We start from the raw sequence: 15289 nt of genomic DNA, 5'->3' as shown, positions 1-15289 counted from the left end.
TATATATAAATTCCATCTGGCTTTATCCAGTTACTAAAAAATGATGAGAATATCATAAATAGTCATGTTTCATGATATTACCTTTGAAAAAATCATACTGTCAAGCAAAGAGAAAGGATAGATAACGGTGGGCACTCAGAAAATTATGTGTAACACAGATTCCCAGACAAGACTGTTTATGGATAACAATGTGCATTCCTTTAAATCACTTGCCTCTAACCAGTATTGCATGATAAAACGAAAAATATTTTATGTGCAGAATTAGAAAATGTTTTGTGTTTCTCTGTAGTCTATAACATTTTTTTTTTTTTTGAGACAGAGTTTTACCCTGTCACCTGGACTAGAGTGCAATGCCATCATCACTGCTCACCACAACCTCAAACTCCTGGGGTCAAGTGATCCTCCTGCCTCAGCTTTCTGAATAGCTTGGACTATAGGTCCACACATCCTACCTAGCTAGTTTTTCTATTTTTTGTAGAGATAGGGTCTTGCTCTTGCTCAGGTTACTCTTAAAGTCCTAGCCTCAAGCAAGCCTCCCGCATTGGCCTCCCAAAGTGCTAGGATTACAGGTATAAGCCACTGTATCCAGTCTCAATTCTTTTTTAATCTGTGGAAAATGAATGTTTCATGTTTCAACTAAAGTAAGGGATAGGATTAAGATGACTTAGGTTTCTCCAAACTTCATTTAAAGTTAGGTAAACTTAGGCCCTTCATAGGGCCTTAAAAGCAATGAGCAACGGAGAAAAATCTGGAATGTGGAAAAGAGAAATCACATATCTGTGGATTTGATCTGTTGTGAAGTGAATATGTGTTCCCCCCCAAAAAAAGAATTCCTATCTTGAAGTCCTAAACTCCCAGTGTTACTTCATCTGAAAATAGGACTTGTCCTAAGGAGGTGATAAAGGTTAAGTGAGGTCACGAAGGTAGGACCTCCATTCAGTATGGCTGGAGAGGAGTAGAACACAGCTAAAATTCTCTCTCTTTGCCACATGAAAACACAGTGAGAAGGCAGCTGTCTGCAGCCCAAGGAGGAGCTCTCACCCAATACCAACCCTGCTGGCACCTTCACCTTGGACTTTCAGCCCTCAGAACTGTGACACGAGGAATTTCTGTCATTTAAGTAACTCCATATTTTGTTACAGTAGTTCAGTCAGACTCAGAAAGATCACAGCACATTAGAGTAGAGATGTAAATGAAAGCTTCAAAACTCCTCAGAGAGAAAATATTATATTTCCAATTTAAAAGAGAAAGAAACAAAAATTTTTGAGATACATTCCCAATTTTGACTAATTGAAAATATACCAACAGTCTCTGACTTACAACTTTTTTACTTTACGATGGCTTTATCAGGACTTAATCCCACTGGAAAGCCAAGGAGCATCTACATGGATTTATTGGGGTATTAAATGCATTTTTTACTTATGGTGGGGTCAGTGGGACATAGCACCATCATAAATTAAGGAGCATCTATATGTATATACTTAATATCCCAAACTTAAGAAATATGAAAATAAAACAGAAAAAAAAGAACAGTAAGGAAGCTCTCAGCATAAACATTTCCATTTGCCTCAGCAAACAGTAGTACTTACCTGAGAAGTGTCGTTTTCTTCTGGCTCAATGAGATACGTGTGGTTCCCATCATAGAACATCCCACTGCCAAAGACAAGAAAATAATTAGGCATGACTAGCAACTCTTGTTTAAACTCAGCAGCAGTCAGAGGTCAAGTCTACCGCTCAATGTTCATTTCCCAGTCCCTCTCCATCACCACAAGATGTAACCACACACATTGCTGAGATGGCAAGACCCTCCCTCTGATTCCCCGTAAATAGGGTCCCCTCAATCTGACCCAAACCCATGCTCAGTTCTGCCATTCTTTAGCTGTTGTCCACTGCCCCCCCTCAACATATAATTCTAACACTGACATATGCAAAAATCCATGTGGACAGCCTATAAAAATTCAGGTCTTTCTGCACCCTCTCAGACTGATAGGCTGTGACTATAGGTGATCCTAATGCAGGCTGTCAGGGACAATACTGAGAATGACCTACCTACCACACACTGGAAGATTCTTGAATAAAGCAGGAGATGATCTAATACAAGGTGGGAGTGGGGGAATGAGGATCAGCGAGAGGAGAGGAGGGGGTGGGATGGGAGGTCATGCAGTATGGCACACCTCTTGGGGTGGGACACAATACAGGAGAGACTTTACCTAACAACTGCAATCAGTATAAACTAATTCTTTGTGTCCTCAATGAATCCCAAACAATAAAACACACACACACACATATTCAAACAACTTGCCAGGAGCTAACTACTTACACTCATTTAATCTTTCCTACAAATGTGTAAGAAAGGTACAATGACTATCCTCATTGTACAGCTGAGGAAACTGAAGCTTGAAGAGATGAGGGAGTAACTTGCTCAAATTACATAACCAGTAAAAAGAGAGGCTAGAGTAGGGCCCAGGCTGATGCGTCCATGTGTTGCTCATTTGCAACCTGCTACCCACCATTTATTCATTCAACACCTAGTTATAAGGCACCTACAATGCACTGCTCTAGGTGCTGGGGATACAGTAGCAAACAAAACTGACCAATTCTCTGTCCTCGTGATGCCAATGTACATTCTAAGGAGGACAGACAATAAATATTTAATAAGAAAGTAAATACATATTAGATAGTGGCATATTCTAGCAAGGAAAATACAGGTTAAGGGCAACAAATGGTGCCAGAGGACAGAGTGTGGGAGATCAGAGAGAGAGGACTGTTGATTTATGCAGAGAGAAAGGGGGTCAACACCAGGCATCACAGAGAAAATGACACGTAAGCAAAGACCTGAAAGAAGTGAAGGGATGAGCATTGAGGATATCCATGCAAAGAAGGGAATTTCAGACACAGCCCAAGGTAAAAGAACCTGGACATGTTCCAGGACAGCAAGATGACAGCATGGCTGGAGCAGAACCGGTGAGGGGCAAAGTGGGGGCCATCGTAGGTAGGCTACCCTTAGAGCCATGGCTTTTACTCTCAAAGAGATGAACAGCCACTCTAAGGGTCTAAGTGGAGGAGAAACACAATCTCACTTAAGTTTCAAAATAATCACCCCAGCTTCTCTGTTACAGTAATCTTTAGGACTACAAATACAGAAGTAAAGAAGTTATTTGAATAATCTAAGTGAAAGAAGATGGTGCCTTGTATCAAAGTAGGTGAGAACTGGTCAAATTCTGGATACATTATTAAAGTAGAATGACTATGATTTGTTGATGGATTTGAAACAGAATGTGCAATAAAGACAGGAGTCAGCAAGGACACCTGAGCACCTGAAAATACGGAGTTGCCGTTAAACAAAATTACCTAACTGGGCAGATCCAGGGAAGCAGGTGGGAGGAGGAGGATGCAAATCCACAGTTCCGTTTAGGTGCTCTTAGGCTGGAGGTGCCTATCAGCCAGCTGAGAGATCCTCTGAGAGCATTTAAAGGTACAAATGGCCTTCACTCCCCCCACAAACAAATCCATACAAAGCCACCCCTTAGGAGAACAGGATGCATCTACTGAGATCAGGCCCTTTACAATGCTGAAGATACTTGTCAGTGAAGCATCTGACGGTAGCCTAGGTGTGATCTTCTACAGTAATTTTTCAGTTTGGGGTGGAAATGGCTACCTAACAGCCAAGCTGCTAGACACAGAATAGTATTTGTCTTTCTCTTGGTGAAACTGGTTGGTTTCCCTAGGTTACAATTATAATGGCCTCCAGTTACACCCCATCCAAATTCTTCCATGCCTGCCGTAACATCTTCCATATGTCCACAACTTTTATATACTCAGAGAATGGCCATTCTTACATTTGTGCAGTTTTAAACTACATGTGTTTTCTGAATTTGGATGACATTGCTTTTCAAATTTAAAGATAAACAGATGCAGTTTGTAAGATATGACTGACAATATATGTGCTTAATGAATCAGAGGGGGCAGCCGCTTCAAAACAGTGGACCAAATATGCCGGTGAACACTCTCCCTACGCTGCTAAGAACTGGCCAGATTCATCCAGAAAACTGCATAAAACCTTTGCCAGAATTCACATGCACACCAAGAAAGTAGCAAGAATATTTTGTTTAAACAGTACTAGATGTTATTCACTCTTGTTTTAAGTTAAAATCCAATGGGAAAATCATTTCTTTTTATTAGGTCTAAACATCATGTACACAATATAAAGAAAACATATTCTGATAATATATCTCAGAAGACTCTGTATTGCTATATGATAATATTATCATTAATAATTTCTTGATAACTGAAAAAATACATGGTTTGGTTGCTTTGTTTGAGAATTGACATCTTTTGTTCTATGCACATAAATTCTCATACTGAGTTCATAACCATATGTACCTGATAAAAAGCAGTAACCAGGACCAAGTCATCATAGAGCAATTGAGCTAAAATATAAAAGCTGATGGTACACTTCCTGGATAAAGACTCAACCAGAATTCAGACTTTGAGCTTTACCTTAAAAATGCAAAGAATGTAACCTAATCATATATATCCTCATTGTTCATCTGAAATTAAAAATAAAGTAAAATAAATTTTTCACAGACTGCATTAAAACAAGATTTTGAAAAGGAACAGCTATTCTTACACATTTCCACAAGAGGGCAATAAACTCACATTTGCTTCCTCTGTTCAAGGTTCCCATAGTTACAGGATTTTGTCATAACATCAAACATACCGGGACCAAAACACTGCCTATTGTTCCCTTGTAGATTTTTTATACACAAGATGTAAAAACCTGATTTTTTCTCCCTTTATGTTCTTCAACTGAATTCAATAAATTAGAAAAATAGAAAAAAACCTCAATATGTCCTTGGTAACCTCAATTTGTCCTTTATAAAGGACAAATCATGGATGAAATATGACATATTGTATCTAAATTACTGTTATTTAGACAACATACATTATACAATGTTTAATAATATCCTTCTAAAATATGTCTGTCAGCAATTTATGTTCAGAAGGTAAAATCAAGCTGACAATTAATATATAGTAAATGGTACAAAAAAGTATTTTCTTAACATTCTCATAAAAGTCTTAGAAAGCTCAGTGAGCTTTATAACTGTGTTCCTAACCACACAGTACATTTTCTGTTTATTTTTGTTTAGTTTTAAAAGTTTCTAAAAGTAAATTTACTAGTTAAAACAATTGAGGCAGGATTCTGAGTCCTATTCCTGATCTAGGTACTATAAATTTCCTAAAAGTTATTTTTCCAACCTTCCTTAAATGACATGGGTAGCCAGTATTTTCTTAGGTTCTCAGGTCCAGTAGAGCCCTTAGAAGGCACTAATATCTTTTCTCTGATTCCCACAGTAAGATTTTTGGAAAATCAGAAGGCAGTGTGGAACAAGTATTAAGCAAGATGCTTACATTATGGCTTTGGATTGAGATTTTAAGAAGAGAGAGGAGGAAACATAAATTTTATTTTTTATCTCATTCTTTTCTCCAGTATAAATTTGCTGTCACAAATGTCAATAGGTGCAGCTGTACTATTCCTAGGTGACAGCTGTGCTTGTCTTGAGATCAGATATAACAATTTTACTGCTGAAAAGGATGGCAATGTTTCTTTTTCCTAATAAGAAAACAGAAGCTGTCATATGTTAAGAATGGATTCAACATTTGCAAAAGTCTCTGTAGTCAAAGAATTTATTTCATAAATTTATATCTTTATTTACAGTAAGTAAAATGGTCTTTGAGAACAAACAACAAGCAAAAAGAAGTCTTCCCTGTCCTCAGGCATATGACCCCCTTCTCTGAAAGTTATTTAACTCATTCTTATATATTCTCCTTTAGGCCTAATATCCCTACTCCTGTATCCTGACCAGAAGCGCCCCTTAGGTAGCCTACCTAGATTTTCCAGTCTTTCCCATTTAGATCTCTTTTCTAGATTTAAGATATGCCCATCTAACCTCCCTCCCTTAGATAATTCTATCCAAGCCTGTTGTACATCACCTTCTTTGGGGGCACACCTCTGAGCTCTAAAGGTCCACGCCTTCTTCAGTACCAATTCTTTCAGCTTGCATTCTCCCTAGTGTTTGTGTTTTCCTTTCTCAAAGAAAAAAAACATACCTATCACATTCCCTAACAAGAAGCTGGGCTACATTTGGCCTCCCCCATGAACCTGAAAGGTCTTATGACTCACGTTTCAATTGCCTTAATATTTCCGGTGGCTGGCAAACAGCAGACACTCAATAATTGCTTATTAGATGGAAAAACCACATCTCTAACTTGGTAACTGAAAGAAGTATTCATGTTTGCCAACAAAAATTTAACAAAACTAAATTAAAGGGCTGGCTTGTTCTGTGCCAAAAAAAAAAAAAAAAGTAAAACAAACAAGAAGGAAATGAGATGATTTAGCTTAAATAGAATGCTGGGGAATGAAACAGTAGCTTTATAAGAGGTTGCAAAACAAATGAGAGACGGCCACCTGTGTATCGCCATTAATGCAGGACGGAGGAAGTGGATGTATTCCCATGTTACACATCAGCAAACACGCTTTGATAGTGAAGGGTATGAGAAAGGAAGTGAGGCCCCAAGGAAGGATGGACTCTGTTCCTTGGAGGTCTCTGGGGACAGACCCTCCTACAAATTTGCTGTGAGTTAGGTGGGATTCTAGCTGGGGGAAAAAGGGGCCTAAACATGTATGTCTTTAAGGTTACTTATAGCCTTTTGTCCTTATGCAAGGAGCTGAGAGTTTCCATTTACTGAAATTTCTATTAACCTATGAAAATATGGAAATGAATATAAAGAGGTAGGAGTGGAAGTATTATCAAGAACTAAAGATCCACAGAAATAGAAACCACAGTTACCCAAACCACTTCTGTCTAAGGCAGGATGAAACTAGAAAAATTCTTCAAATTATCACTGTAAGGTATTAGAATTCCAAAGCCTCTGTTTTCTGCAACTCTAATTTAAAATCTTCTGCAGCATAATTCACAATTACAAAGACGTGGAACCAACCCAAGTACCCATCAATACATGAGTGGATGAATAAAATGTGGTATATGTATACCAAGGAGTACTACTCAGCCAAAAAAAAGAAAAAAAAAAAGCCGGTTAAATAATACCTTTTGTAACAACTTGGATGGAACTGGAGACCATTTTTCTAAGTGAAGCTTTGCAAGAATGGAAAAACAAACACCACATGTGCCTGCTATTAAATTGGAACTAATTAATCAACACTCATGTACATATGTGGCATTAAAACTCAATGGAAAACAAGTAGGTAAGGGGGGGGTGTAAATTCACACCTAATGGGTATAATGTTCCCTCTGGGTGAGGGAACACTTAGTACTTTGATTCAAATTGCACAAAAGCAATTCATATCACCAAAACATTTGTGCCCCCATAGTAGTCTCAAACTTAAAAAAAAATACAAATAAAATCTTGGTTTGTAAAACATAAAAAAAAAAATTCAGACCTATCACTGATTTAAAATTTCTTGACATAAAATAGGAATTTTTACTGTAGTGCATTAGAGACAAAGAAAATAAGTTACTGAGAGAATGAATGGTACAAATAAATTTTTAAGCACTTACTGAAGTCCATGGCATGTTGACAACGCAACAAACGAGGCAGGGTTTCCTCGGATATGGCCCTGGTAATAACAGTGCTCTCCTCCCTGAAAATAGAAATAGAGGATGTAAGCCTTTGCCATCAAAGGGAGAATTAGCTGCATCATTTTACAGGCGGTTTCTGCTAACACTGCACCTCTGTATCTAAAGCTCTGTAATATTTCATTATTCAGATTAGTGTTATCAAATTATTTCTAACAGAATTATTCATAAACGGTCCAAGCAAGCCGACTCCAAATTAAAAGATGGGGAAATAAAAGCTGACTTAACTTTCCTTTTATGTAGGTAATATTAAAGGAACAAAGAAATAGATATTGAAATAAACACGTGGGCCTAGCACCAAAGTAAGTTTAATCATCTGTTTCCCTAGTTATCTGAGACTCAACCTTGAACAGCTGCAAAGCAATGCTCTCACATACAGCTAAGTCAAAATGAATATAAACCATCTGAAAGTCCCTAAATTGTACTGATGGAGGGAAATGCCTGCTTTTACAGTGTTATATCAAAACTTGACTGCCAGAGAAACAAATTTTATACTATTCTTTGTTTTAAGCCAGGAATGGCTTGACTGGTAAGCAGCCTCAGGCAGACTTTGAAATTATGAAGTTTCTTCTAGCAGCCAGTCACATTAACTAAAACCTACTGAGACATAATATTTTTTAATTATTAAATGTTCCTGGAAAAGGAAATAGGGCAAATCCTCTGCCATCTTAGGGTATTACCTTTAAATACTTGCTATTCAGAGTATGGTGCAGAGACCAGCACCAAGGACATCACCAGGAGCTTGTTAGAAATGCAGAATCTCAAGCTTACCCCAGACCTAATGCATCAGAATCTGCATTTTAACAAGATCTCGAGGTGATTCATATGCACATTAAAATTTGAGAAGTTCTGTTCTAAATGACCTTTCCCCCATTCTCTCACTAATCTTCTATTTCTTCAGTAGCTGAAAGCGTCTAATTAAATTGACTCACTGAGATGTGAGTGAAATAGGAAGGACCTACAGAATGGGTGGTTTAAAGGGGCAAATGTTACTTACTTTACTTTGGCTTAAGGACTAACCCTACTTAAAATATTTAGTGCTTCACCAGTGGAGGAGAGAGAACAGGAAGGCATGAAGAGCTAACAGGGCTGAAAACATTTTCTCCACCAGAATTCCAAGAACAGTAGCATGCCGAACAACTGCTGCTCCTCCTGGGATAATCCCACAGAAGCTGGTGAATCTCAGCTTCGGGAATGAGGCAGGAAAGCATGTAAGAGGGCACACAATGCTACCTTTACCCTGGGATGCCCCTCCAAATTCCCAGGAGAGTCACTGAACTTCAAGAACTGAGGATTGTAATTAGATTTGATGGAGGAGGCGAAGACAGGATGGTATTTCACATCGGAATCAGACATGGGATGGAACTTAAGAAGGCTACTTGGACTTGAGGGCAGAAACAGAGTGCCAGACAACAGGTCACAGGACACTGACTTTATGAGGAGGATCATTGTAACACAGACGTTAACTGCACATGACTGTTGAGCGCCTTCCTTTACTAGGTGTGTAATCCCAAGCAAGTGAGAGAATCTGCCTGTGCCTCAATTTCTTCGTCTGTCCACTGGGGATATTTACCTCACAGGATTGTTATGAGAATTAAATGAGCTAATAGGCATTCAAGGTTTAGAGTAATGCTTGGCCCCTGGGAAGCACTCAATAAATGTTCACTGCTATTATAATTACTTTGCTATTCTACTCAATTTACATACACAATCAGATTAAAATTTCACATTAATCCTACAAAGAAATAGTTATCCTTATTCTGCCTAAGAGGCACAATCTCTAAGAGCCAAGGTTATCTACCTGGAAAGTTGCCAAGTACGGACAAAAACTTTTTTTTTTTTTTTTTTTTTTAGACAGAGCCTCAAGCTGTCCCTGGGTAGAGTGCCATGGCATCACAGCTCACAGCAACCTCCAACTCCTGGGCTCGAGCGAGTCTCCTGCCTCCGCCTCCCAAGTAGCTGGGACCACAGGCGCCCACCACAACGCCCGGCTATTTTTTGGTTGCAGCCATCATTGTTGTTTGGCGGGTCCGGGCTGGGGATTCGAACCCGCCACCTTAGGTGTACGTGGCTGGTGCCTTAGCCCGTTGAGCTATAGGCGCCAAGCCGACAAAAACTTTATGTGAATACAAGGCCTGTGTTCTTTTCCTACACTATTTATGAGTTGAACCTAGACCTATGGGTTATGCAATGTAAATCTAAATTTTCTCCTAGGCAGATTTATTTTTTTTTATTATTTTATTCTATTCTGTTCTGTTCTATTCTAGTCTATTCTATTTTTTGAGTAGGGCTGGGGTAAATTTAACAGAAGTTAAAATATCTTCTGTTGAGCTGTTGGACTGGTGAACTATGCACAGATTAGATTCTAAGTACATCAGAGGACATTAAGATTCAGATGACTCTGATTTCTGGACAAATCTGACTGGACTAACCCTCTAGCATTGTACTGGCCAGGCGTGAAAGATCAATAGTCAATGAGGTGACATGGACGGAGAGAGAACTGTCCATGTTTCTTATTTTAGACAATAACTAACCCAGTCAGACCTTCTCCTCTCAGAAGAGAAGACAGTGAACAGTAACACTTAAGAGAAGTAGAAACAGAAGATAACTGAAATAAGATACCAGATTAGGAAACAAAGGGAGTTAATAATTAATGGGGAGGATATGTCAGTGTTAAAACGCGGGAGAATTTTTATAAATTACTAACATTGTCTTTAAAAAATCAATTCTGCCGGGCTCCATGGCTCAAGTCTGTAATCCTAGCACTCCAGGAGACCAAAGCAGGTGGACTGCCTGAACTCAGGTTCGAGACCAGCCTGAACAAGTATGAAACCCCATCTCTAAAAAATAGCTGGGTGGTGTGTCAGGCACCTGTAGTCACAGCTACCTGGGAGGCTGAGACACGAGAATCACTTGAGCCCAAGAGTTTGAGGTTGCTGTGACCTATGATGGCACAGCACTCTATTGAGGGCAACAAAGTGAGACTCTATCTCAAAAAAATAAAAAATAAAAAATCAACTCTGGAAACATGTCATATAAAATTGCAAGAAGAACAAAGAATTCATTTTTTAAAACATGCTTCTGTTATATTGGAGAGAGTTAAATAGATGATTAGATAATAGAAAACAATCTTTCACTAATTTCTGATTCTGAAAAACAGGAGTCAATCCAAAAACAGCATATGATCAGGAGCCATCTGTATAAAGCCTAACGCTGCAAATGAACTGAAGAGCTCAATATGGTTGAGTCAGTATCAAATGTTTCCATGACACTTCAAGAGAAGCATAAACAACAGGGTGAAAAAATCTCCTCAAATTGAGCTTCTATAATTCAATTTTTGAGGCTCTCAACTGGTAGTATAAGTCATTTTTATAAATAATAGTGGAAGTTCATTATTGCATTATAATGTTTTTCAGGGATTTGTTCTTATGAATCAGTAATTATTTAAACCAAAAAGTAACAAGGTTTGGGGGGTTGAGGCTTTAATGCCAAAAGTCTTCTTCAATTTCTATGAATAAATCAAATAAATTTAATAGATTTTTTACATAATTATTTTACCTATTATTTTTAAGCAATACACACATGGGACAACAATTCTAAGAAATGAGAGGGCAGATGGTACAGAATAAAACTGTTCCCCTCATACATACCATTCAACTGTAGTTTCCTTCTAAAATGCAAACATTCTTGGCAGATTTTGTACACCACAGAGCAAATAGTCTAGACACAGGTGAGTAGATGTAGATAAACACAAATAACACACATATCCCCTTCGGGACAGAAGTGGTTTTACACTATGCACACTGTTTGAACTTGATATTTTCTCCTTATGGAAAGCTTAGCATCTTTCTGTATCATTACCTTATTTTTTATGGTGGCATAATATTTCATTATAGGGTAAACTATAATTCATATACTCCTATACTAATGAACATGTAGATAATCTTAATTTTTTGCTGTTTTAATGGAGCAACATTCTTTCATATATTTCTGTGCACTTCAGTCAGTATATATGGAGGAGAGAATGACAGGTATGGATCTGACAAGTGAAAGAGTAAGTGTAGTTTATATTTTAATAAAAGGAAAAATATAATTGTATATCTTTGTACTTATATCTGTGTTAAAATATGCCTTACATATAAAAGTCATAAAAGTGAATTTTATTAAAAATTACAGATCCCAATGAAGACCACTAAAACCAGCTTTCTTTTTTTTTTTTTTTTGAGACAGAGCCTCAAGCTGTCCCCCTGGGTAGAGTGCCGTGGCTTCACAGCTCACAGCAACCTCCAACTCCTGGGCTCAAGTGAGTCTCCTGCCTCAGCTTCCTGAGTAGCTGGGACCACAGGTGCCTGCCACAATGCCTGGCTATTTTTTGGTTGCAGTAGTCATTGTTGTTTGGCAGGCCTGGGCTGGATTCGAATCTGCCACCTTAGGTATATGTGGCTGGAGCCTTAGCCACTTGGGCCACAGGCGCCAAGCCTAAAACCAAATCTTAAAGTCTTATTGATTATAAGTGTTCTCCACATCTTAAAGTCTAAAATCTTAAGTCTTATTGATTATAAGTGTTCTCCACATTTTCATAGAACTTCTGAGGAAGCCAAACGTATGTTGTATGGAAGTATTATATATATAAAATCTCAGACAAATGTTATAGGGAAAGAAAAATGCCAGCACATCCTAATAGATTTGGCTGCCAGTCACAGCTTTTCTCCTTACTGTCTCCTTTGTTCCAGAAATAAATCCATTGTCCTTGAAACTTTCTTCATACTCCATGATTTAATAACAGTTATAACAGTACAGATGCTTATTTTTAGCTAATTAGATAGTTATAGCTAAAAGAATATCCACCTCTATAAAAATGAATTATATGATAGTTCACATATCGATTAGTTTATCATCCCAGTGGGAGGAGGGAAACTTACTGCAATTTTTATTCTAAGGAATTCAAAATAACCATTCACTTGTAATTTAAAGACATAACACATTTTTATTAAACAGCCAGCGAGATCTCAAAAGCATAACTTATTATAAATATGATGAGATGGTAACACAAAGGAAGTTACACAGCCTGGGCTATAAAATGATGAAAGCCCAATAGAGGGAACCTGTAGGAGTAAAGCTGTGAGGCCCCCACCATCCTTCTCTCTATCAAGATCCTCAAAGGGAACTCTGACAGTTCTAAGATGGCCCAGAACTACCCTCCTTAAAGCGTTCTCAAATTCCCTCATCCCTACAGGTTACTTCCCGCTAACCCCTCCTTCTCTGAATTTTCATACTATTTTTTAACTGCAACATCTCTTTCTACCCGCATGCCTATTTATATCTTATTTCCCCATTAGACTATTGTCTCCTTTCAGAGAAGCATATTTGCCTGATTTATGTCCATTTACTTGCATGTTCTGTTAGCAAGAGAGCCTCTTTGAATCTCAGGTTCTTCATCAATAAATGGGGATAACATCTACCCAAGCTGCCTCACAAGGGTATGCAGGAGATTCCATAAATAACAACTAAAGTAACTGGAAACTGCTATATAAATAGGCGAGGGGGGTTGGTCAGGCAATATTTATAAAATGAGGGATGCTATAGCATCCCTTGAGCTATGACTCTTACACTTTGTTAAGACTAACAATTCAGGGTGTTGATTTATAATGCAGATTATTATGTCTCTCTCCTAGAGAGTATGTTTAGGCAACTTGGAGTGAAGACCCAAGAATCTGCATTTTAACAACTACTTCGTGTTTTTCTCTACTCCAGGAATACACTGAAAGCCTGGGAGCTTTTAAAACTCCCAACACACAGGCTATCCTCCACACCAATTAAATCATAATCTCTGGAGACAGGACATAGGCATCAGCATCTCTTTAAGTCCTCCTAGGAGTGATTCAGTGCAGCCGCAGTGCTGGGGAACTCCTGCACAGAGAAATGCTGCTCAGTAGTTTCCCAAAACTGACTCACTGAACCACCCTGAAAGGCCTTCTAACCCAACTGCTTCCCAGGCCTTCCCCCGGACCTGCTGGATCAGAATCGCCAAGAAGGTAGGGTCCCAAGATTTTTATAGTTGCAAAAAGTTCCCTAGGTGATTTCAATGTTCATATTTGGAATTGTTAAACCTAAAAATATTCAACACCAAACTGTCCCTGTGCAGACAGTTAACAGAGAGACAGATCTTTCAGAGAATGCAAGTATCTACCATATCCTGGGCATTCTGCTTGGGGAGCTATGTGATAGTTCATGATGACTGATGAGAAAACAGATTAGAGGTTTTTCACACCCAGGTATGCCTGATGCATGCCCAAGCCTCTTTACGCCATTTGGTTTTCAAAGGGTGGCTTTCAGCCCAGCAGCATCAACATCATCTCAGAAATGCAAATTATCACACCTTAACCCTAACAGGGCGTCCAACCTACAGCCTGTAGGCCACATGCTGATTTTTTGAGGACTTTCTTTGCTAGATCTAACAAAATATATGCATGGATTTTTTTTTTTAAACTATTCAGCTTTGGTTAGTGTTGTGTGCTCCAAGATAATTCTCATTCTTCGAAAGCACAGCAGAAAAGAAAAAAGGTTGGACACCCCTCCCAGAGACTATGGCCCAGCCACCTGTGGGTTAGCCAGCCCTCTAGGTAATTTCACTAGACTTGAGAACACGCTTCACAGCTTCACCTTTACATCTGATTCTGAAGCTCCTCACCAGTGAACCCACTGAAATCCTATACTAGTTCCTGAGCTGTCCTTCTTTAAGTAGAAAGGATGTAAGCAGCTATAGTTTTTCTCTACTTTTTTTCTTGTTCCTCAAAAACCAGTTGGCTTTATCAGAAACAAAATGGAAGTAGATGGTGAAATGGGGAATAAGTATGAATTTTGCCTCATATGCACCAGGAAGGGCAGGGCTGCTTTTTTGTAGGCACTGGTCATGTTATACAGGATGCTTTGGACTGGATTAAAGAGAGTGACCAAATGTCCAGTTTGCCTGTCTCAGGAGTTTCCCAGGATGCTGTTCTTTCAGCATCTGTGAAAATCATAGGCAAACAGGAGTGATTTGGTCATGATAAAAGGGCAGGGCTCGTGAAGACACCTCTGCATTAAAACAGCCTCCTGCAACTTCTGTCTTCCTGCTCTGCTCCCTGAGTCATGGCCCTCTCACCCTCCATTAGCATAAGTCTCAAAACTAGCCTCTGCCATGCAGATTGGAGCTCATGCCAGTTACCCTCCTCCACAAGTGAGACCTTTCCTCACCCTGCTCTGGTACCATTGTTCTCAACCCTGAGAGCACAACAGTATCAAATGGGAGCTCTTAGAAAAAAAATACATGGCCTCACCTCATGCCAGTTATATCAGAATCTCTAGCTGATGGGACCTCGGCATGTTTAAAATCTGCCCAGATGATTTCAATAAGCTGCCATGGCTGGGAACCTCTACTCTAGCCAACAGTACATTGCAGGAACTATATCACTGACCTTGAAACCTACTGCACCCTGGATTCCTCCCAGGGTTATGCACTGTCAGACTTATGTCTGTGGCTGAAAGTCTACAATCTATTCTGTTGCCATAAGGGTCTCACAGAAAAGCAATGTCATGGAGAATAAGCACACTTATTGAAATTGTGTTTTATCTTTTTTTTTTTTTTTTTT

The 15289-nt window shown here is 38.9% G+C and overlaps 1 protein-coding gene across 3 annotated transcripts in view; it reads right to left on the bottom strand.

The window, feature by feature from the left end:
- The window catches only part of ADAM22 (ADAM metallopeptidase domain 22), a 255911-nt gene that overhangs the window by 84581 nt on the left and 156041 nt on the right, over positions 1-15289 (bottom strand). For all 3 annotated transcript variants that reach the window (XM_003782646.3, XM_003782645.3, XM_003782647.3), the window contains exons 5-6: positions 7581-7663; positions 1590-1653 (exon numbers count right to left, since the gene is read on the bottom strand). In XM_003782646.3, the coding sequence (XP_003782694.1) occupies positions 1590-1653; positions 7581-7663 (147 nt within the window). The remainder of the gene's footprint in view (positions 1-1589; positions 1654-7580; positions 7664-15289) is intronic.

This window comes from Otolemur garnettii, unplaced genomic scaffold, assembly GCF_000181295.1.
Source record: "Otolemur garnettii isolate 467f Iridium unplaced genomic scaffold, OtoGar3 scaffold00005, whole genome shotgun sequence".
Classification (NCBI taxonomy): Eukaryota; Metazoa; Chordata; class Mammalia; order Primates; family Galagidae; genus Otolemur; species Otolemur garnettii.
Note: the sequence above shows the minus strand (reverse complement) of the source record. Positions and strands in the feature narration are given on the sequence as shown.